The sequence below is a fragment of the Pangasianodon hypophthalmus genome, chromosome 14 (assembly GCF_027358585.1).
Source record: "Pangasianodon hypophthalmus isolate fPanHyp1 chromosome 14, fPanHyp1.pri, whole genome shotgun sequence".
Taxonomy (NCBI): Eukaryota; Metazoa; Chordata; class Actinopteri; order Siluriformes; family Pangasiidae; genus Pangasianodon; species Pangasianodon hypophthalmus.
The window spans coordinates 17,808,107-17,831,555 of record NC_069723.1 but is presented as its reverse complement, the minus strand read 5'-3'; the positions used below and the strand labels follow the sequence as shown (position 1 = coordinate 17,831,555).

At 39.3% G+C, this 23,449-nt stretch overlaps 1 protein-coding gene across 1 annotated transcript; it reads right to left on the bottom strand.

The window, feature by feature from the left end:
* Positions 1-17,117: 17,117 nt before the first annotated feature.
* On the bottom strand, positions 17,118-21,505 carry ptgs2a (prostaglandin-endoperoxide synthase 2a). Its single transcript, XM_026934915.3, has 9 exons — positions 21,247-21,505; positions 20,938-21,063; positions 20,705-20,848; positions 20,100-20,413; positions 19,899-19,982; positions 19,503-19,749; positions 18,860-19,146; positions 18,357-18,504; positions 17,118-17,739 (listed from the first exon to the last, which is right to left on the bottom strand). The coding sequence occupies exons 1-9, from the start codon at positions 21,305-21,307 to the stop codon at positions 17,327-17,329; spliced, it is 1,824 nt and encodes a 607-aa protein (XP_026790716.2). The 5' UTR covers positions 21,308-21,505; the 3' UTR covers positions 17,118-17,326.
* Between the last annotated feature and the right edge of the window lie 1,944 nt (positions 21,506-23,449).

Below are 23,449 nucleotides of genomic sequence, written 5' to 3'. Positions count from 1 at the left end.
TCATGACATGATACTTGTTCAAGTAAGTTGAACAAAAACTTATTTGTTACACGTACTCCATTGTATTAAGTTCATTCAAGTTGTCTTTGCTTAAAATATTATTCCAGGCCAGCTCAAAAAAATAAGTTGAGTTGAACTTACTTAATCTATTTAAGTTTAAGCCCATTTAAATCAGGTGACTTGTACAAAGATAAAATTAAGTTGCATTTGTTCCACACATAAATACGTGCATGCATGTATCCTGAAAATCAATACTTTAAATAATGCCTATTAAAGAGTAAAGTTTTTATTACTGTTTACAGCCCAAGGTCTTGTCATACTACACAGGCTTTGCATATAAACAGCATCACAATACCTACAGAGTATGCAGTTACAGTAAACGTCTTTTAACATTGCAGAAAAAACTATTTTTCCAGCATTTTGAAATCTAAGGGTGATATAAGATTCCCAAGTATTTGTCAAAAAATTTATTAGTGATCAATTTGTTTACATGCTAATGAATAATGAATTTTTCAGATAGAAATCATTCCTCGGTTTCACTGGATAAAACTGGTTACACTCCATTGCAGGAATCAATAGTCGGTCATGCAGACAAAAGTCCACTTTCTCAAAATTAAAAAAAGTGTTCAAAGCAGAGAAACAATTAAACTAGACTTTGTTAATATGGATAAAATTGGCAACTTTTCAGTGCTAATAAAATAATGCCATTCAATTCAGTTCAATTTTATTTATATAGTACTTTTAACAATGGATATTATCATAAAGCAACTTTACAAAAATCCAGATATATTAGAAAGCTGCACCCCATCACAATGAAAAAAAAAAAAATCACCACACATGCCAACTAGAAGCCATGGTTTAGTCAGGATGGTGAGAGCCAAAGCAAAGCACAACTACTCAGTGAAAAACACCACCCACTTCAACAACAACAGAAATACAAAGTGCACATGCCAACGGACCAAGGCAGTCAGGGATTACAAGATGCCTCCATCCCAGAATAACTTAACTCCTTCTACGCATGGTTTGAAGCAAAGAACACTGTGCCAGCAAGGAAATCCACCCTGACTCAAACAGGTAGGCAAATACATGAGGAAGACACTTCCCAGATTTAACCCTTGCAAAGCTGCAGGACCTGACAACATGAGGGGAGTTCTTGAATCAGAGACTTTGCAAATCAGCTGGCTGAAGTCCTGATAGATATCTTCAACATCTCCCTGAGCCAAGCAGTTGTCCCATAGTGCTTTAAGGTTCACTTGCAAGTTTTGTCATACTAGTGCCAAAGTTGTCTGCAGTGTCGTGCTTCAATGACTACCATCCTGCAGAACTCACTCGAATTATCATGAAGTGACTTATGACCAGCCACTTGAAGCAGCTCCCCAGCAGGACCAGACTCCCCAGCACACCCGAGAGTTTGCATACTGCCTAACCATTCCGCCAAGGATGCAAATTCACATGCTCTTCAACTGGCCCTTACCCACCTTGACAATAATATTTACATCAGGATGCTATCAGTAGACTTCAGTTCAGCATTCAGCACAATCATCCTCCAGCAGCTGATTGAAAATCTGGACCTGCTAGGTTTCATCACCTCCCTCTGAAACTGAATCCTGGACTTCCTCATTGGGAGGAAGTCAGTTCGGGTCAGCAGCAGGACATACAACACCATCACTCTGAGCACTGGCCCACTCTGAGAACAGCCCACTGCTGTTTCCAATGCTGATCCATGACTGTGCAGTCAGATCAAGTTTGCTGATGACTCCACAGTGGTTGGCCTCATCGTAATGGCGATGAGACATAATGCAGAGAGGAGGACGAAAGGCTCAAGGTCTGGTGCAAGAACAATCACCTGTCTCCAAATGTTGACAAATAAAGAGATGACTGTCAACTTCAGGATGTTCTGTGCTGATCACTCCATTCTGTGCATAAGCAGCTCCACAGTACACACAATGATGAGCACCAAGTTTCTTGACAGTGCAGAGGACCTCACCTGGACAACCAACACCAGCTCCCTGGCAGAGAGCCTAGCTGCACTTGCCTTTCCTCATAAGTCTGAGAAAAACACACATACCCCCATCCATTCTCACTACATTCTTAGGGGCACCATAGAGAGGGTCCTGACCAGCCACATCACTATCTGGTTTGGGAACTATGTACCTGTCCAAATTTGCCATGAATTGTGTTTCCAGTTCAGCGGTCTTTATTCTCTTGAATTCTTCTATCTTAAAAATTAGTGACATTTAATAATAATTTGACTTTATTTGACACGAAACTTACAATTTAAATCTATGGCTACCATATACCATAAAATCAATTTGCCTGCAATATAATTTATTATATTAACAAATTTAAAATAGTAAATACCTAAGAAACTTTGAACAAAGCAGGCCATCTGTGAACAAGATTCTCTATGGTTGTGCTGTCCTCCACTATCTCCTGCCTTCAGTAGAAAAATGTTTTGGCCATCATCTCATTTATTGTTTTATTTTCTGTTTTCTTGACCTCGATAAGAAGAGCCACCTTCTCTTTTTCAAGACTTTGTTTAGATTCATGTTGGGTGTGAAGGGCGGTACTACACCACTGCTTTACGTGGCTTTTTGACAGCTTTTGCTGCAGGCCTTTTACTGGTGACTGAGTTGACAACAGGTTCTGGGCATCCTTGGCTTCTCAATTTTGATGTGTAGCTTCCCATCTTGTATTTTATTCTTGTTTGCCACCCACAGAATCCGGAGAATGAACCTCGTTCCTTCAAGCATGGGTGCTTTTGGATTAATGCTTCAGCACCACTGCAAATATGTTCACTGAGAGAATATGCATAGAACTGGCAAATTTTGTCAGACAATGTTTCAAGAATATCAGACTTAATAAGTGAAAGGATTGCTCAAAAATGTTCCATCTTTTCTGAATGCAGCATTAGCAGACTCAAGAAATCACCTGTTTCATAAGCAAACTCGGGAATTCCAAATTGTGATGGCCACTGCTATGATCACTCACAGTGCTCTGGAGAAGACAGGAGTATTCTTTCAGCTGATGAAGCAAAAAAATGAGGAACTAGAAGAGGCATCTGATGGTGTGGAGACAATTCCCGAAGGGTCACTTTCAGTTAAAGTTATATATAAAGGCTCAGTTTTTGTCTTTAATATCTGCTATTGTGTTTAAGGAAAAAAATCCCCCAAATCAGCATCCTTGTAGTACATCTGGAATCCCAGAAGGCAAGACTAGCTTGCATATATAGTGGTCATCCAGAATCACATGCAGCCTTGCAGGTTCAGACATCTTTCCTGTTAGAGAAAGGGAGAAATAAGCAAAACTAAGTGTAATTAACAAAAATTGCAAATCCAAAGCTTGACTCAGTCATTTATATTGATCAATTACCTAGCGTGGAAGGCAAATGGCACATTTGAAGTTAACCATAGGTATAAAATCAAGTAGCCCTGCAGTTGAGCCATAAGCAAAAGTTATACATTTGGAATACCTTGTTCCATAGCAAGATATACACGGTAAACGAGCAAACCAACAAAAACTGCCACTTACCTTAGCATCGCCAGCGCCATGCTTTTAAAGAAGCTCCGAGGCTAACAATTGCTACAAATCAGTCGCATCTAGTGATGTCATACAGGTGCGGCACAACACAGTTGCTGTGGCACCTCAACATCTATCCACTACATATGCTTTTTACGTGCTGTGCTGAGTGGATTACAGATCAAGGAAAATATCAAGGAAATCTTAAAGTCTCTTCCAGACAGAAACTCACTCTGACATATGTACCATCACAATACGATTTACTTCTGCTTTCAGAAGCTTTAAAGCCTTCAGCTCTTTATTGCCTGTCACATCAATGCTGGAATCAGCATTGCTTCACACAGGGCAGCCTACAAACATGGCCGCTGACTACAACTCCCAGAACCCAGGGCGGCCTACAAATATGCCCACCGAAGACTGCAACATCCAGCATCACAAACTCTATCACATTCATGTTCTCTTTCCTACTGACTGCAAACACCTGGACTCATTTACACAATCACTGCCAACAGTATATAAGGACATTCTTTTCACCACCTCATTGTGAAGTATATGCTCTGTGTCTTGTACCTGTGCCTTTTTATCTTGCCATAGTGGTTTCTGGTTACGATTCTTGTTCTGGTTCTTTGATTTATGTTTCTGTCTTTTGCCCTGCTTACTCTGATTGCATATCTCCTGAATACTGCCTGTATATTGACTTTGATCTTGCCTGAAGTTTTTGTCACGGTTCATGGGTTCACCGGCCTCTTCTGGCCGTTATATGTACTACTGCTAATTAGTTCATTTGTTTCAGCTGCCACTCATTTACAGATCTATTTAAGCCTCAGTGTTTGTCCTGTCTTTGTCAGTTCGTTGTTTTCATGTCTGTGTTCTCTACAGTTCCGCGTTTGCTCTGTTTCCCAGTTCCCTGCACTCTGGTGGATTACAGTAGTCTAGCCAGGACTTTTGAACTGTTAATTCCTCATTGCAGCTGAGTGCCACCAAGGAAACCTGCCACCACTGCACCCATGATTTTCCTCTCACAGTACTCAGTCTGTTTGTTTTCTCGCTATCACATTAAAGTGTCACCGAACTCGCACTTGAATCTGCCTTGTGTTTTCCTGACAGAACGAACTGACCAAGAAACTATGGATTCAGCGAGTGCCTCAGACGTCAGCGGATTTCTGTCGAACACGGCCACGCGTCTAGACAGACAAGAAGAGCAGATGGTCGCTACGGGTCGTGCGGTGCAAGCCTTAGTGGCGCAGGTGTCAACATCACCCACTGCGCCGGCTCCCCAGCGCTTACCCCCTCAATCGCCGCTTACAACTCAACACGAGCCACGCCTACCACCTCCCGCCTCATACTCTGGTGAGCCGCGTCTCTGCCGAGCCTTTCTCACCAGGTGCTCGTTGTTTTTCTCGCTCCAACCCCAGACTTTTTCTACCGAGCCATCTAAGGTGGCTCTGGTGTTGACGCTGCTGTCTGGGAAGGCAGCTTTGTGGGGGACAGCGGTATGGGAGAACCAACATCTGTGCTGTTCCTCGTTCCAAGCGCTCGCCAAGGAGATGAAGAGATTCTTTGATCGTGCTGTGACGGGACACGAAGCGGCTCTTAGGCTGGCCGACTTACATCAAGGCGATCTCTCTGTTTCTGATTACTCCATCGAGTTCCGCACCCTGGCAGCGGCGTGCAATTGGAACGAGGAGGCGCAGTGGGATATGTTCCTGCATGGCCTGGCAGACCGCGTCCAGAAGGAAATCTTCATGCTGGAACTCCCAATGACCCTGGTTGGACTTATCGCTCTGGCCATTCGGGTGGACGCACGCCTACAGCAGCAGGAACAAGTGGGCAGAGCTCGGCTATCCCGGGAGGAGAAGGATCGCCGTCGGACGAGAGGATTGTGTCTCTACTGCGGAGGGGCGGGACATATTGCCTCGGTCTGCCCGTTAAAAGCCACTGCCCGGCGGTAGGTCAGAGGTTACTGCCGGGTGGGGTGTCTGCGAGTAAAGCCTCTTCCACCACTCTCCTCCCAGTTCGGCGCGTCAGGCGATTGCTCCTTCGGCTGCTCGAGAATGGGCTTTTTGTCAAGGCGGAGAAATGCGTTTTTCATGCACAGTCAGTCCTGTTTCTGGGGTTCATCGTTTCGTCCGAGGGGGTGCGCATGGATCCCGATAAGATCAAGGCTGTGGTGGATTGGCCGACCCCTGACTCCCGCAAGGCCCTGCAGACGTTTCTGGGGTTCGCCAATTTTTACCGGCATTTCATTCGCAACTTCAGCCAACTAGCCGCCCCTCTGATCACCTTGACCTCCACCAAGACTGCGTTCAGCTGGTCTAGTGCAGCCCACACTGCGTTTACCAACCTCAAGAGCCGCTTTGTTTCGGTCCCTATTCTCATTGCCCCCGACCCTTCATGTCAGTTTCACGTCAGTTTGTGGTGGAGGCTGATGCTTCAGAGGTGGGGGTGGGTGCAGTTCTGTCCCAGCGCTCCCCCGCGGACGGCAAGATGCATCCATGCGCCTTTTTTTCTCATCGTTTGTCCCTCGCCGAACAGAATTATGACATTGGTAATAGAGCGATGTTAGCGATTAAGTTGGCCTTGGAGGAGTGGCCTCATTGGTTGGAAGGCTCGGGGGTGCCTTTTATCGTCTGGACTGATCATAAGAACCTTGAATGCATTAGGTCGGCCAAACATCTCAACTCCAGGCAGGCTCGGTGGGCTCTTTTTTAGGTCGTTTCGTCTTTTCCATCTCGTACTGTCCAGGCTCCAAAAACATCAAGCCCGATGCCTTGTCCCGCGTTTTTGATCGTCCCGATTGACAGACCACTCCAGAGCTTATTTTACCCGAGAAACTTGTGGTCTCCAACAATCACTTGAGAGATTGAGTCTAAGGTCCACACGGCCTTACAAGAGGTAATGCCTCCGTCTGGGTGCCCACCGGGTCGGTTATTTGTGCCGGAGATTTTAAGGAGCCACTGTTCTAAGGTCGCTTGTCATCCGGGGATTAATCGTACCGCCTTTTTGGTCAAACAATGGTTCCGGTGGCCATTGATGGCTCTTGACATTCGGGATTTTGCTTTTACTTCCAATCGTCCCCTGGAGGGTCTCCTTCAAACGCTGTCTGTCCTTTCTAGACCCTGGCCCACATAGCGCTAGATTTCGTTTCTGTCCTACCTCCCTCCCAGGGTAACACAGTGGTTTTGACCGTGGTGGACTGGTTCTCGAAGGCGGCCCATTTTATTCCTCTGCCCAAATTGCCTTCTGCCAGGGACACGGCGGTTACTGTCGTTGACCACGTCTTTCGCATTCATGGCCTTCCGACAGATGCGGTTTCTGACAGGGGTCCCCAGTTTGTTTCCAAATTTTGGAGAGAATTTTGTCGGCTACTGGGGGCGAGTGTTAGTCTTTCTTCTGGTTTCCATTCTCAGAGCAATGGGCAGACCGAGCGAGCCAACCAGGATCTCAAGTGGGTGTTACGATGTTTGGTTTCACAGAACCCATCCTCTTGGAGCCAACAGCTCTCTTGGGTGGAGTACGTGCACAATTCATTGCCAGTGTCATCCATGGGCCTCTCTCTTTTTGAATGTAGCTTAGGGTACCAGCCACCTATTTTTCCTAGCATGGAATCTGAAGTCGTGGTCTCCTCTGCCCACTCTTTTGTCCAGAAGTGCCACCCGGGTGGGTGCGCGCACCAAGGCTCAGGCTGATCGCCACCAGTCGAAGCCTCCCTTCTACGTTGTCGGTCAAAAAGTGTCCGTTTTATGTACTACCGCTAATTAGTTTTTATTTGTTTCAGCTGCCACTCATTTACGGCTCTATTTAAGCCTCAGTGTTTGTCCTGTCTTTGTCAGTTCGTTGTTTTCATGTCTGTGTTCTCTACAGTTTTGCGGTTGCTCTGTTTCCCAGTTCCCTGCACTCTGGTGGATTACCGTCGCCTACCCAGGACTATTGGACTGTTTATTCCTTGTTGCAGCTGAGTGCCACCAAGGAAACCTGCCACCACTTCACCCATGATTTTCCTCCCACAGTACTAAGTCTGTTTGTTTTCTCGCTATCACATTAAAGTGTCACCGAACTTGCACTTGAATCTTGTGTGATTGTGTTTTCCTGACAGTTTTGGATTTGTTTGCCTGTTGTAATAAATTCTTATACTCCATATATCCTTGTCATTCAACAACTGAAACAAAGACTTAAGAATGGGAATGTACCAGAACCTTCGTTTTTCTTTAGCATGAATGATGTATTCCACAGGTTCTACAACATTGACATTTTCTTTAAAATATTCTCCTCTCTTGTATGAAGTTGAAAAAGGATTATCAGCTCCTAGAGCTCTACTTCAAAGGCTAGAGTCAAAGAGTTTCTTTGTCAAGTCTGTTATGACTGAAGCTTCAGCAAGACAATTATGCTTTTGCAAAGTCTTTTCAGCAATATCTCTAAATGTGTACACCGGTTTCACGGCAGAGCAATCTAAATAAAGGCATGGTTGGGAATGATGGCAGGCCAGACAGCCATGGCACAATCTATAATGTTTCAAAAGGTCTCCTTTTCTAGGAACAGCAGTGTTTTGCAAAGCCGGTTCATAAGCACTAGAGAGGAATCAAGAAAAAGTGTAAACTTGTGAACAAACTTGGCTTGGAACAGCCAGCTACATCTTCTTGAAGAATAAAAGTTGTTGTCATCACAAGCTGAATTAACAATAATTAACACAGTTTGCTGAAGAATGACAGTGGAACGATGGTCATGAAAATGCAAAGAGATTCAAAATGAATGTTTAAACAGTACCAATTAATAGACCACTCTATCGGGTGGCCAATCTGAACATGCAGAACAGTGTTAGTGAGCATGCCTATTAAAAAGAGTTCAAGGTGTTGTGATTCAAAAGCATGCACAGCTATTTATGAGAGAACTGCACTGAATTGAGCGTGCAGATTAGCTTCTGCCCATGAGTGTACTTCCGTTCAGTGCACAGTTGTGTTTTATTATCGCTTGCCCGGCTACAAACTGAAGATAGTTTGGCTGATCTAGCAACATGCAGCTTCTTAGTGACGGCCAAAAGGGCAGTCTCTGTGGAGTGTGCCGGTTAGGATCCTGGAGGTTGTTCTGTGAGAGATAAAGAGACAGTTGATTGTACAAGACTGTTGATTGTACAAGATTGTACAACAGTGTTATCAGCATTGCAGTGGTATGAAAGTCCATATGAGGATATAACCTCAACAAGAGAGCAAGTATAGAGGTACAACAGAAGGGGACCCAGCACTGTGACTTGTGGGACATGAGTGGAGAGTCTGCATGGAGCAGATGTCACCTGATATGACCATCCCTCCAGGTAAGAAGCAAACCGTTGCCATGCTGTATCACAAATTCCAAGACTAATGAGGATGGACAGGATGAACTTGTGATTGACTGTGCTGAAGGCTACTGAAAGGTCAAGGATGATGAAGAATGAAGACAGTTTGGCTGATCTAGTGGCATGAAGCTTCCCACTAATGTCCATGAAAGTAGTTTCTGTGGAGTGTGATGCTTTGAAGACAGACTGGTTATGATCTTAGAGGTTATTCTGGGTAAGTTATAAAGACAAATAATTGTACACAGTGCATTCAAAAATTTTAGAAGGAAGAGAGAGAAGTGATACCGGTTGGTAGTTGCTGATGTCTGAGGTGTCCAGAGTGGGTTTCTTCAGGGTGGGAATAACTGGATAGATCCTATCTATTAATGAATGGATAGAATCCAGCAGCATAGTGGGATTGCAGGACAAGATAATCTGCAGGATCTCTTCTCTCAAAAGAGAAGAAAAATGTATTAAAGAAGGAAGAGGTGAAGACTAAACATGTAGTGTAGGAATAGGGGTAGCATTCTGCCAATCTTTTCATCAAAGAAGGTGGGGGGTTAAGAAGTGAAGAAAAGATTTTGTGGAGCTAGGATCATGTGCAGAGCCTTTCAGATTTCCCTTGTAGAAGGAGCTCTTAGTAGCTGTCATACTGGATGAGAACTTAGCAGAGAGTAGTATGAGAGGAGATCAGAATCAAGTTGCAATTTCCTCTGCTCTTAATTCTCTCAGATGGCTGTGCAACACAGTCAACAGCCAAAGTGCCAGGCTAAAAGGCTTCCTAGGTTTGGAAGATAGATGACAGAGGAGGTCCATGGATGAAGAAAGTGAAAAGAGGAAAGTGTTGGTGGCTAATTCAAGAGGTAGAGAGAAAAAAGGGTCATTGTCTGGAAGGATTGATAGGGTGCTGGAATTAAAATGTAAATGTACTTAAATTAAATGTAAATATAAATGATTAAATAGCATGGTGTGTCTTTTTTTTAACAAATACAAAAAAATCATCGTTGTTGGCAAATAAGAGGAATAAGAGGCAAAGAGGGATAAAAACTTTGGGTGTGCTGTTACAGGAAAACAATAACTTTGTGCTTAGCTTACCACTCCCTCACTGTTTATTTTCCTATAACAGCACATACAATTTTTTTTTTTAACTTACCTGTTCTACTCTGACTCGCAGTTTGACTCACACTGGCTGCCACACAGTAATGTTACCAACTGGAAGGTGACAAACTGTCATTGTTCTGATTAATGTTTTAACAGTGAGACATACCTATGTAATCACCTGCAGTACAAACAAACTGTTCTTTGTTGCCTGTTGATTATTCAGGAGCTTGGCATGGCAGTACAGCAGAACACAATCAGAACCTGAAGTGATGTGTTGCTCAGGGTTCTGATTTAAGGTCTCTTCACACTGACCATAATTTGTTTTGCACAAAATGGGAGCACATGTAGATTTTAAATAAATGCATGCATTCCTGGACAGCACATAGCACAGTGGGTAATTTTGCCATCTCATAGTGCCAGAGTCCCTGAGTTGATCCTGACCTCGGGTTACTGTCTGTGTGGGTTTCTCATGTTCTCGTTGGGTGTCTTCTGGGGTCTCTGGTTTCCTCATACTTCCCAAAAAAAGGTGGTTTGGCTACTCTACATTGCCACTAGGTATGAATGCGTGTGTATGAGTATGTGAATGAGAGTGTTTATGGGTGTGTATAGTGCCCTGTCTAAACGTTCAGGATGTATTCACACCTTGCGCCCAGTGCTCTTAGGATAAGTTTCCGATAAAGCAGTTACTACAGATAAATGAATAAATGAAAGCCTATGAACACCCACACATAAAGAACAATTCTCATGCACTGCAATGATGTATCAGAGAATGCCCCTGATTGCCTTGATTGTCTCTGAATATTAAGGAGCTTTTTTGTCACAAAGACCACTTCCACTGTGAATAGACCACAGTGTGCTATAAAATATTGAATATTCATGGGGAAAATGATCATTTGCTTTTTTTCCTACTCTTGTTCTCTTTATTGATAAATTGCTGCTCCAGATTTTAAATGTATACTTACATCAATGCCATGGTACACTTCAACAAAGACATAAGTCACTCAGTCAGTCAAAAAAGTAACACTGAATGGCTGTATACACTATGGAGGGCACAACTTAACAGGAAATAGGGTGTAAACAAGAGGATTTCAGAATATTGGAGTTGGTTACTCAGCAGTGACTTTCCTGGTGGAAATCTTGCAGGGAGGTGTGGTGTGTTGTGTGTGGGAGTATATATGTGGTGTTGTGGTGTGTGTTGCTCTGACACTTTGATTTTAGCCACTCCATTGGCATCTGTTTTGCTTCTCAGCTCTATTTGCTTGGTTTGGACCTGTCCATGTGAGACAGAGTTTGCAGAAATCAGAACTGGGTCTCAGTTATGTGTGATTCTATTTTGATATACCTTCACTCTAGTAGTGATACATACTGTATACAACTTTATGCAATAAATAATTGGGCAAATTATACACATCTCTGCTGTAACTCTCAATAGTAGCCAAAGTCTTTTTCACCAGTCTACATTCTCTGTATAGAGTAGTATATTTAATAGATATGTATTTAAAAGAATATATACAGTATATAGTTAATAGAATATATTTAATAGCTTTAATTGAGTGCACAAAACAGTATCCATGAGTCTACTAATGCTGCATTTTTACATCGGATCTTAGTGGTCAACACTAATAGTCCAAAAATAGAGCTTTTCTTAATTTGATCTACTTTCAGTGTTATTATTTGTTGTAAGATACTATGGTATCTAAGCTATTTTATTGGCTGGCATTTTAATTTGTGTGAATCAGATTGAGCTGAACTGAGACGTGAAAACATGAAAATTTGATGTAATTATCTAAGACGAATTATTACTCTCAACTTCAATATATTTTTAATATATTAGACTACTAATAGATTTTTTTAATTTGAATATTTTGTATTTGTATTGTATTAGTGCTACTTTATTTATTGCTTTTTATGTTACATTATATTTCAGTAAAATGTAAAAATCTTCAAATCTATCAGTCCACATTTACTATTCCCCAAATTTTTCAGGCTTATAACCTCTTTTTTAAAGGTATAGTCTAGACACAATTGGAAAAACTCAAGAAAAGCCTGGTGACATCAGGGGTGTGAACCGCATGCCAGTAATTTCAGCAAACTGAGTGAGTGTCAATTTCTGTTTAAGCACCTAATTTAACACAAGTCTGAACAAATCTTTGAATAACTTCTGCACACTTGGATTGGATTTTACTCTTTTAATGGGTCTGTGGTTGAGTTGGACTTTCCCTCATTATAAATTGCTTTGTTTAAAAGCCATTGCTAACAGAATGTGTATAAATTTAAATGTAGTGTACATAGATGCATACTTTAAAAAAGGTGTAAGAGAAATGCAGTAGTTTATGGAAAAACTCCACTATTAGGCTCAGATCACTGAACATTCTTGCTGAATGAAGTAACAGTTTTTAATTTAGTTAGAAACCAATAAAACAAGAGCAGGCAATTTACTTCAGGCAAAAAAAACCTGCATGCACATGTTACTTGGGGAACAGGGCTAGGGCAACACAGGCATTTGTATAATCTCTGACAAGGCTGGGCGTTTTCTCACAGCATCTTTCTACCGAATTAATCCAGTTAAACAACTTGTCCATTTAAGGATAATATTGATTTTTGGGTTGTGATACAAAAATTCACAAAATAGTATTCAGAAAATAAATTTTAGCTCAGTAATGCCATCTATATATAAACATGTTCATAAAATTACTCAATAAGTCTGTATTTTAAAAATAAAACAGACATTTTTGTGTGTGGATGAATAAAATGGAATTTGGTCATGCCTGCAAATGGATCCACCCAGTTCCAGGGTTTGCCAGTTCAGCATGACAAAAGCAGTTTGAAACACAAAACGTCAAACAAAACTAAATGTAAATTTAAATTAAAAGTAGTATAATACAATGCATGTTTAAGCAGTTTCCTTAAACAGTTCTCTCACCAAAATCATATTACATATATTTATATCCATCCATCTATCCATTTTCTGTACCGCTTATCCTACATGCGGGGGAGCCGGGAGCCTATCCCAGGGGACTCGGGGCACAGGGCAGGGGACAGCCTGGACAGGGTGCTTATCAACTGAAGGGCACAATCGCACATGGAGGTGAATCGCACACACCACGGACAATTTGGAAATCACAGAGAGAACATGCAAGCTCTTCACACGGCGGAGGCAAGATTCAAACCCCCAATGAGGTGCAAGGCAAATGTGGCTAAGCCACTAAATAAAATACAAATATTATTAAGATAAAATGTATATATGTAAAAAAAAAAAAAAAAAAAACCTGGATACACCCGGGAATACACAGTGGATGCTTAAGATGTGCACAGTACTGTTTATTGTCATAAATAAAATATCACTGACACACCACACCATACATTCTTACAGTAATACACACTGAGCTGATGCTGAGAGCAAGATCAACAGGTGCTGCACATGAGCGCTTTGCTGCTAACACGTGCTTTTAGTTAGACGTTTAGTGAATGTAAAACTTCCAACCCAAGGAAAGAAAAGCAACCCAAAGCAGCAGTTCAAAAGTAGCTTAAAAACCTTAGATGTGGCAACACTGTCCAGTTCACTTAAAAGAGCAAATGGTTTTTACTACTTGCCTGTCACTACATGGGAAGTGCTTGTGAATGTGTAGGAGGTGAAACTGGAGGTGAAACTAATTTTAAGCCTTTAACAGCAGTTTAAACCAGCAGTTTTCAATGCACAGTTTTTCAGGAAGCATGAATGCACTGTTGAGCTGCTTGTGTAACACACATGCCTGAGAAGGCATGTGAGTGACGCAGCTTGAGTTGGCTGATGGGTCACTCCTCAGACGGTAGAGCGTGAGCTGAATACATTTTGCCGCCTGTAACTCATACATTTTTTTCTTCATCTCCCCCTGCTTTTTATTCCTCTCTCAGCCAGTTTCAACATGCTTGTTTATATGAATTAAAGGCTTTATGGTTACACCTCCTACTAGCATCCTGTGGATTTTAAAAGACTATAGAATCTTACAGTAAAACAAGCAGGATTGTGCCTGTCAAGTATTACACAATGTGGACAAGTCATGCACGGTAATTTTAATTAGAGCTAATAACTTTGGGTTAAGCTCATTGAATCAGTCTAAATTACAGTCTTCATACAGGCAGAGCCGGAAATGTGTCTGCTTTCATAAGCTGTGACTAACAATAGATTTTTCTGTAAATGGCTTTGAACCTTTCATTTATTTTTTCAAGTACTCTTCCTTTGATGATTATTGTTTGGGCAGGGAGAACATGTGAAACTCCACATAAACAGCAACTCAAGCTCAGGATCAAACTGCAGACCCTGGAGCTGTGAGGTGGAAATGCTAACAATTAGGCACTTAAAGCACAAAAAGAATTTTATTTAATAATTTCATTTAATGTAGTAGTTAAATGTATAAATGTGTAGTCTGATTTGAATTTGAATAATTGTTTGACAAGGACTCATTTCACCCATTACTATAAGACCTTTTGATGTAGTTTGATGTTAATTTGATGGAGTTACAATTAATTACAGTTGAATTGACTCTGAAATAAAGTGTAAAAGAAGCAGTATGTTGTGATAATTGTATATCCTACCCTGAGGAAAAATATGGACACTGTAAAAAGACTTCTTTGGGTTCTACACTAGGTTACTGAAGATTAAGTTGCCAGTAGGCTGCTATAAAAATTACAAGATACAAATGTAAAGCTGCTCAAACTATCCTGCACAAACCACCCATTATTATTAGTATTATTATTGTTATTAGTAGTAGTAGTAGTATCACAAAATTATATACTGTTATGTATTCTCAAGAACATAGAACAGCTTAAGTAGGTTTATTTCAATTTTTCATATTCAAAAACTAGCTGTTTTAAAACTTCACTTTGAGGATCTAAATGAAAATTAACTGCAGGTTTAAATCCATCCTCAGGTAAGTATAGCGTGACTAAAATAAAACCTCCCAGCAAGGCAATGGCTGTTTTCATTCACTATAACCAGCTCTTTTGGCACAGAACTATGTCTCTGACCTCTTCTTTTTCTATTCCAGTAAGTTCATGCATGATAGCTTTTCCCAGGAAAAGTGGGTCATTTTGCTTGTCTGACTTCTAACAAAAAGGCTTTGTTCAAAGTGGGTATCTATTCACCTTTGTGTTTGTAACGCTGAATTCTTGAATCTGGTCACTTCAGGGCAAATTCTCTTTCATGTCTTGTGTCGAGTCTTTAGGTAGGAAAGACTGGAGTTTGTTTTTTCTGTAGAAAACACATAGTGTGACTTTAGTATTGTATCTGTGTTAGGATTGAATGGGAAATACCATTAAATACTACGGGAGAACCATATAATACTATAGTCACAGTAAGTGAGAATTCATAAAAACTTGTCTTGGTATCTTGGGATTCCTACTAAAAAAGCTACACCGTCACTCTGAACTCCAAATATAATCAGTCAGCAAATATATGTTTCTTCTCCATAGTTTTATAAGTAATGTAATTTAGAGTGCCATTAGAATCTGAGTGAATAATAAACAAGCCTTTAATAAATACAGACATTTAAGTAGTTTATAGAAGACTTGTTTAATGCATTTGTTTTGTCGTTTTTCCTTATTTAATTGCCAATAGTAAAACACTTCATGTTAACAAATGTTTGACAAGCAGTGTATATCTTAGCAGAGTCTCATAGCCAGCCCTCACGTGTTACTCTAAAGCTCCAAATTTTTGCAACTCATAGGTCATTTTGTAGTGCTGCATTAACACAGACACGTAAGTGTTAACAACGTCTCCACTAAAGTGTACACATCCGCACTCTTTGTAAGTAAACAGAGTTAACCCTGCTCCTGCTCACTATCTTGCAGCCAGCTGTTAGGAAAGCCTATGTATATATATATATATATATATATATATATATATATATATATATATATATATATATATATATATATATAATGTATATAGCCTATACATTTTTACACGTCTCCTTTGCAATAAAACTCTCACATCTGGATGGCAATTAATGCAAAATGAGTTTTTGTCTCATATTTCCTATGAACATATGGTCATATTTTGTTTTACATGCATTAATAGGTTTAATACGGAGAATCATTTACAATTCAGCAACATCTAATGTTTAACCATTAAAGAACTGTCAGCAATATTACTAGGAATCCAAAAGTTACATGATATTGTGGCATTGTAAAAATCCCATTCAATCAGCCTTACAGAAGCCCATTCTTCTGATTGATCTGATTTTCTTTCTCCTGCTAATAATTCTACAATATTGACAGTATGGAGATGTAGTTATTGGGGTTATAGGAGTTATATTAGACTCATCAGTTTAAGGCTGTTTTAAGGAAAATATAAGATAAATGACAAGCTTTCTACACAAAATACCAATTTAAATAAAAATAAATATTTTTGTTTCAGGCTCCAATTAACTCCTTTTTTAGGAAATCCCTTTATAAAAATGATATTTTCTGTCATTTTATTCATTAACATTTAATTTCTAGACCTGAATGATAATGATGGTTCTAAACACACTGTAAGATTTTTTTTCCCTCAATTTGTAGTTTTGAATCAACATTACATAGTCAAATATTTTAAATGCTTATTGATGGTGTTGAACAGCTGCCATTACACTTTCATCAGTTTAAAGTAAAAGTCTTCTCTGTTCTTTCTGTCAGTAAATGGAAGCATGGGGAATTTTTTGTTTGTGGTAACCCTTCATAAGCAACAGATGCAGACAGACAGAGATTATGTTAAAAAAAAATACTGGAGTTTTTGCTGCAAGATTTTATGAAATATGTTTTTGTGACCACATCTATTTTCAGCGTAACTAAACCCAGCAGCCGCTTCTACTTTGTTAATGGCTTGAGTCATTAGATGCCATGACTTTGGATGACTTTCAATGTTACTCAAATGCTCCAGCGAGGAATTATTGCAATTCATAGGTCAGTTTATAGAGCTGCATCAACACAGGCCTTTGAGTAATAGCATCGCCCACTCTTTGTGAGTAAACAGGATTAACCCCACACCACTAATATTGGAGAGATTTGTAAATATTTTTGGTTATTGTTGTGGAAGTATAGTTCATCCTGGATTAGAATTTGATAGATAAAAAGTAATACAATAGATATAAAATAGATAGTAATAGAATAACTGGCAACAAAATGGCTATTTTTTGTGAAAATAAGGAAAATTTTATTTTAAAAATTACAAAACAAGAATACAGTCATTTAAGCAATAATTTCTAAAAAACACATGGTATTTTGTACTTTTTTTGTATAATAAAAATATTTTACATTCGAGCTACAACAAATAAATAAATAAATATTTAAATAAATAATATCATAAATAACAACTGATTAAAAAAAACATTTAAAAATACTGAAATTTTTTCTGAAATACAGTGGTGCACATTGTCATTTTTAAAGCTCTGAAGTCCGTTCTTTCAGTAAGACAGTGGGATTGATGTCACCCTTGCCAGAAGGAGTTGAATTCAAGTTAATGTTTGCTAAATTGTTCAGTTTGTCCTCAGGTACTTTGAAGGACACAATCGGGCATGGTCCTTTAACATTGAGGCAGACAAGCTTCTTCAGAGAGGCTGTGTTTACGATTTCGAATCCCACTTTGCCACCGAACGTGCTGGGCATCCAGTACTCAGGGGAGCAGATAGGATTTCCCATAAGCCCTTTGAGGGAATAGGGGGCGCCCATCTCAACCATGGTCTCTCCGAACACAGCATTGTGCCTTGGTTTCTCCACCAGAAGGCCGGTGTAGAGTTCCACAGAGTTCACATCTCCATACAGGCTCTTCAGATCTGCTGCGAGCTCTTTATCTCCTAAAACACACCAGACAGAGATGCAGACTTCAGTTTGGTTTTATAGTTCAAATTTCATGTTCATTCAGTGGTTCAGGTTTTGCGCTAGTGACAAGAAAGTTAAAGTCCAAATTCCAAGTCAGCCAGAGAACCACCTATAGTTGATAACTTTTAGGCACAGCTTATTTTATATTTTGTTTTATTTTATGCTTCATTTTATAGTGTGATAGTAGCTAACTATCATTATAGCTAGTCATTTAGCTATTTTTAATTAACTACTCTGAAGACAGTTCTTCAGTGTAAAGCTAGTAATGCTTTATCTCTTAGCTTGGACCTACTGCTAGCTAGCTATTTATATTTAGCTAACACGTTCCAAGGATTCTCATTGCTAGCTTTAAAAAGCTAGCTAACAAGCCAGTGCAAGCTAGCTAGCAGTTTCTCAATATTTATGATTAAAACATATTTATAAATCCATTTCAATCTGGATGTATGCTAGTATTTATCCCAGTGATAATGAACTCTGAAATAGCTAAGTGTTAATGCAATGTTATAACGGCATCACAACGTAAAAAAATGCTATAGGGTTGTTAAATCAAGGTAGCCTTTGTTTAAAAAAAAAGTATAAATCAATGCCTCACCTGTCAGTTCTTCGAAGGAACTGTATGGCTGCATGTTGAAATGCTTCCTGTAAGCATTTAAAGACTGATAACGCATCTCTCTGCTGTGCTCCAGGATTTTGGTAGCCATTACTTGCACTACAGCAGGCAGATTCCTTCCACCAGAGATCTGGAGAGATATAAGATAAAGTCAGACAAGGATTTCAACTGAACCAATAAGCTGCCTGTTTATTTTGGAATTGATTTCGCTCTTAATGTCTGTGGAAAGTTAATATAGCTCTGAATTTCTTGCTTGATTCGGTTTCAACAAATTCTACCTGACATCCTGAGTGCAAACAAATTTAATAATACTATTATTTACTAAAGGTGCAGTTTGTAATTTTGAGGCCCTTACTGCCCAAGTGGACAATGTCAATTCCAAGGAGTTCAACACCTCTGTTCCAGTGAATGTTTGAAAAGTATTGTTGTTTTTATTTTCTATGACTACAATTAACGAAGTGGGATTAATATGATGAGATACTGACCCTGCCAGCCTGTTGCTTGCTGAAAGACTCCACCAGTTTGCTGATTCCGTGCTGTGTCACTATGGAGGTGTTGAAGAGAAACTGGGAGTGTGAATAGACCTGGTGCTGGATTTGAATTGTGTCAGGCATCAGCGGGTGCCAGTGGTACAGCGTGTTGAACTCAGATGCGATGCGGTTCTGATACTGGAACCTCTCGCTGAAGAGGAGCTCAGGGTCGAACTTAAGTTTGAGGTGGTAGCCGCTCAGGTGCTGAACATAGTCCTCAATCACGATTCTGATGGTCTCACCTAAAGGAGATCAAATATTATGTGAAAATATTATTAGAACTCTCACATTCTCTACCTCTTTAGATTTTACAGCAATAAAATAATATTTGTTTAAAAGCCCATTATGTGTTTTCTTCTTCTTGGTTTTTAGAAATATCAATAAAATGAATGAAAATGGAGGTCTAAACACCATTTACGTGGTGCATGAGGATTTAAACAGGAGTAGGAATAGAAGGGATGGAGCCAATAAGATCAGATGGATTTTTTTCTGATTTATTCCTTTAAATTTCCCTAAAATTAGATTGCCAAGAGTTATGTAAGTAGCTGGAAATATCCCACTCTAAACTATTCAACAAGCAGTCTGGATGTTTGCTCACCAATCAGTATAAGGCGTGTTGTTTGGAAAAGACGCTCATCGTCCCAGTCGGGATGCTCCTGTTTCAGGATGTCACACACACGGTTGTGTTCTCTGAGCCAGATAGTGGCATACATCATGAGGCCAGGGACCAGGCCGAACACCTCATGGCCCACTGCAAATTGGAACTCCGCAGGAATGTGGGGTGGGTAGTGCATCTCAACCTGAACGTCTTTAACCAGAGGAGGGTACACCTCACCATCCACCACCTGAGAACACAACACACTTAAGGTCAGATACACTGTTTCACACTAAAACGTGAAAGACTAACTCATTTTCATGGAGAATCTCGAATTATAAAACAAGTCCATTCGCTTTGATTTACTACTAATGATGTTCAAAATGATTAAGGACGTACCTGATATTTTAGCTTTCCATCTTTGAAAAGTCTCAGTTTATGCTGTCTCTCCAGACTACCTCCATAGATGTGACTTAAATCCACCTGAAACACCACACAATAATTAGAAAAATTACTTTAGAAAAATATAGTAACTAATAATGTCATTTTGGATAAAGTCTGGTGCCAGATGAATGAAATGTGGATGTAAATGGCACTCACTCCATGGCCCGGGGCTTTGGTGAAGGCTGGTCCTTTCTTAAAATCAGACTTGAAGAACTGGTGGGTGAAATGTTGGGCGAAGAATGCAAACATCAGGTTCGTGCCCTGTGGGTCAGGGATGAACTTCTGTCTCAGGAGGACTTTTTCCACCACCTGCTTGACATCAGGAAGAGCTGTGTTGCCCGTTGATGGACAGTGTTTGGGCAATGGGGGCAGTGTACGAGTGTAGTAGGATGTGTTGGAGTACGCCTCCCAACTTTTGTAGTTATAATCAGCATTATACGTTGGTGGACTGTCCACCAAATATGACCTCGCTGTAAATAAAAAAGAAAATTGTTACCACAAAAGAAAGATTTAAATGAATAGAAAGGGTGGATTGTTTGAGAGATTGACAAAATGATAACTGAAAAGCCCAGAATGAGACTGAATGCAATATAATACTGCATACATAAGAAAAGCTGACATATATTTTCCTATTTTCACCTCCTTAAAACTAAGCCACCCTATTATAAAAACCTTATCTATATTGTCCTACACTTATTTGAAAATACCCAGAACAAATTATATTCATTTATTTAAAAAAAAAAAAAATTAACTTAGCGTACATGTGAGGACGTAGCGCATCAAGGCGTTCCTCAGAAATGAGACGTTATTAATGATGTCCCATATCCATTTAAAGTGAGTCAGCAGGTAGTGTACTGTATTTGGCCCTGGCTTCAGAATGGACTTGATCCACGTGGAAAGTTCCGCTAAGCACAAAAAAGAGAGAATGTTAGGATCATGAGCATCATAGTGTAAAGTGAATTTCTTATTGGACACTTGGAGTTGTGTGACTTACGTGTGGTGCAGTTCTCTCCGTAGTATCCAGTCCTGGTGCAGTCACACTCGTAGGCATCTAAACCTTTAGATACACATATACCCCTGTTCTGACAGGGCTGTGAGCAGCAGGGATCTGCTGTAACACCTGTACAGATGAAACACTGTTTAATTCACTTCTGCAATGAATGGTTTCAGAAAAAAATGGGGTGAAGGTATTGTTTTTTGGAAAATAAAATAGAAGAAGAACAAGAAGCACAAGAAGAAGAACTCAATCTTTAGTATCTACTAGTGTATATAATGCACTAAATTCAGGTGAAGTTAAACTTACCTCCATTGCAGACAAAGATCAAGCTTCCAAGCAAGACCAGGCACATCATGTTCTTATTCATTCCAAAAGTTTCCAACTGAGTGATTGTTTGAAATTATTCAACTACTGAGTCTATTCTTCTCAATGTCAGACGTGTGTGTGTGTGTCTATGTGAGTGTGTGCTCTGAGTGTCTGGAGCTTTCTGCTTTCTTCCCAGTGCCCCTGTCCCTCTTATACGCAGAAGAGAAAGTGCTTACGTCTTAAGATGAGATCAGCCCAAACATTCTCTTATGTTGACAGTGTCAATTCGTCACCATGAAGGAGTTCCAAGTTTTCTCGTTGCTCGACAGAAGTCTGTTCAAGTATTGGACTGGACGATGTGCGCCACTCTGTGGAAATTCTGTGAATACATTAATACCCATTCATGTTATTATATAATTATCATTATTATTAACTATTACTGGTGCAGAGTCCCTCATTTCAGCTCATACTAATTTTAGTCGATTAATATATTATAGCAATGATATATGAATATGAATATGAATGTATTATATTTAATAAAAAAAAAATGTGTAAAATAGTCCCATGTAAGTGGAAAGTTAAAAGTTGGTTTGAAAATATTGATCTACTTTTTTAAACTCTTTAAAACTTTTTTTTACTTTATTAGTATTGATCTATTCATTTATAAAAGAAACTACCCACAAGAAGGCGCATGTAGTGCGAAGTGTAAGCTCTATGTAACACCAACCAGTTCCTAGTCACTTTGTTCATGTGTAGGATTATATTATAGTCACTGCATTTATCAGGTTTTACCTTAATTTAATGTTTTGTTGTTGTTGTTGTTGTTGTTTTTTGTCAAAATGGTGTGAACTCTAAAGTCCAGCTCTAAAGTCCACAATTTGCTTTATTAGTCAACTCCTATGCTGAGCAAACAATAATTATTCACTCCTGTTTCTGAAAATATTGGGATTTGTGTGATTCAATGGATAAGGTGGATTCAAGTGAATATTTTGTGCAGCAATATTGGGTAAATAAGTATTATTTAAAATTTAATCACACTAAAATATAGAAAATTACTTTTGGTGTTCAAAATGGACCAAAAAAGTTTATTTAGAATTTTCATATTATATCAATACATATATATATTAAAATGCTTATAGTGAGGCTCAGATAAATTGCTTACACATAGCATAGGGACAGAATAGCAAAACGCACACACACATACAAACACACACAAATAGTATCAGATTATTATCAAACTAGATTAAGATAAGTACGAAAAGGAAAGAAAAAATACAAAATGCAATATATAATATGATTAAATGGAAATATGAGTATTGTAAACTATTTGGGAATATGAGTATGATAAACTGTGTGGGAATATGAGTATAGTAAATGATGTGGGAATATGAGTATGGTAAATGATGTGGGAATATGAGTATGGTAAATGATGTGGGAATATGAGTATGGTAAATGATGTGGGAATATGAGTATGGTAAATGATGTGGGAATATGAGTATAGTAAATGATGTGGGAATATGAGTATGGTAAATGATGTGGGAATATGAGTATGGTAAATGATGTGGGAATATGAGTATAGTAAATGATGTGGGAATATGAGTATGGTAAATGATGTGGGAATATGAGTATGGTAAATGATGTGGGAATATGAGTATAGTAAATGATGTGGGAATATGAGTATGGTAAATGATGTGGGAATATGAGTATGGTAAATGATGTGGGAATATGAGTATAGTAAATGATGTGGGAATATGAGTATGGTAAATGATGTGGGAATATGAGTATGGTAAACTATGTGGGAATATGAGTATAGTAAACTATGTGGGAATAAGAGAGCATAAACTAGGGGTATAAATTGCAGTCTTCCTCATGATATGATACACTTTTAATTCTTAAGGCAACAATTCAATATCAGACAATACCACTGAATCTGCTACAAAATGATAATTTTGACTCATAATGGAAAGGATTCAATATTTGACTATACCACTGAATCTGCTGTGATATCACACAATATGATTCAATTTAGTAGCCTCCGATTGATATGTGACCAGAATCTGGGCTAGGCCTACTATTACCTACCATTACTACCTATTTTAAGTATCACAGTTATGGGCAGATCACCTTGTTAGCCTATTTACACATCAGATTAAAGATAAGATTTTTTTTTTTTTACACATCAGTTGTCGATCCTTTTTAATAA

Bases quoted from the DNA above. Each gene is read 5' to 3' on its own strand.
- ptgs2a (XM_026934915.3), bottom strand. From the start codon at position 21,307: ATGAATAAGAACATGATGTGCCTGGTCTTGCTTGGAAGCTTGATCTTT. The intron at 21,064-21,246 runs GTAAGTTTAACT...TCATCTGTACAG, and splicing joins GATCTTTGTCTGCAATGGAG to GTGTTACAGCAGATCCCTGC. The intron at 20,414-20,704 runs GTACGCTAAGTT...TTTTATTTACAG, and splicing joins GATGCGCTACGTCCTCACAT to CGAGGTCATATTTGGTGGAC.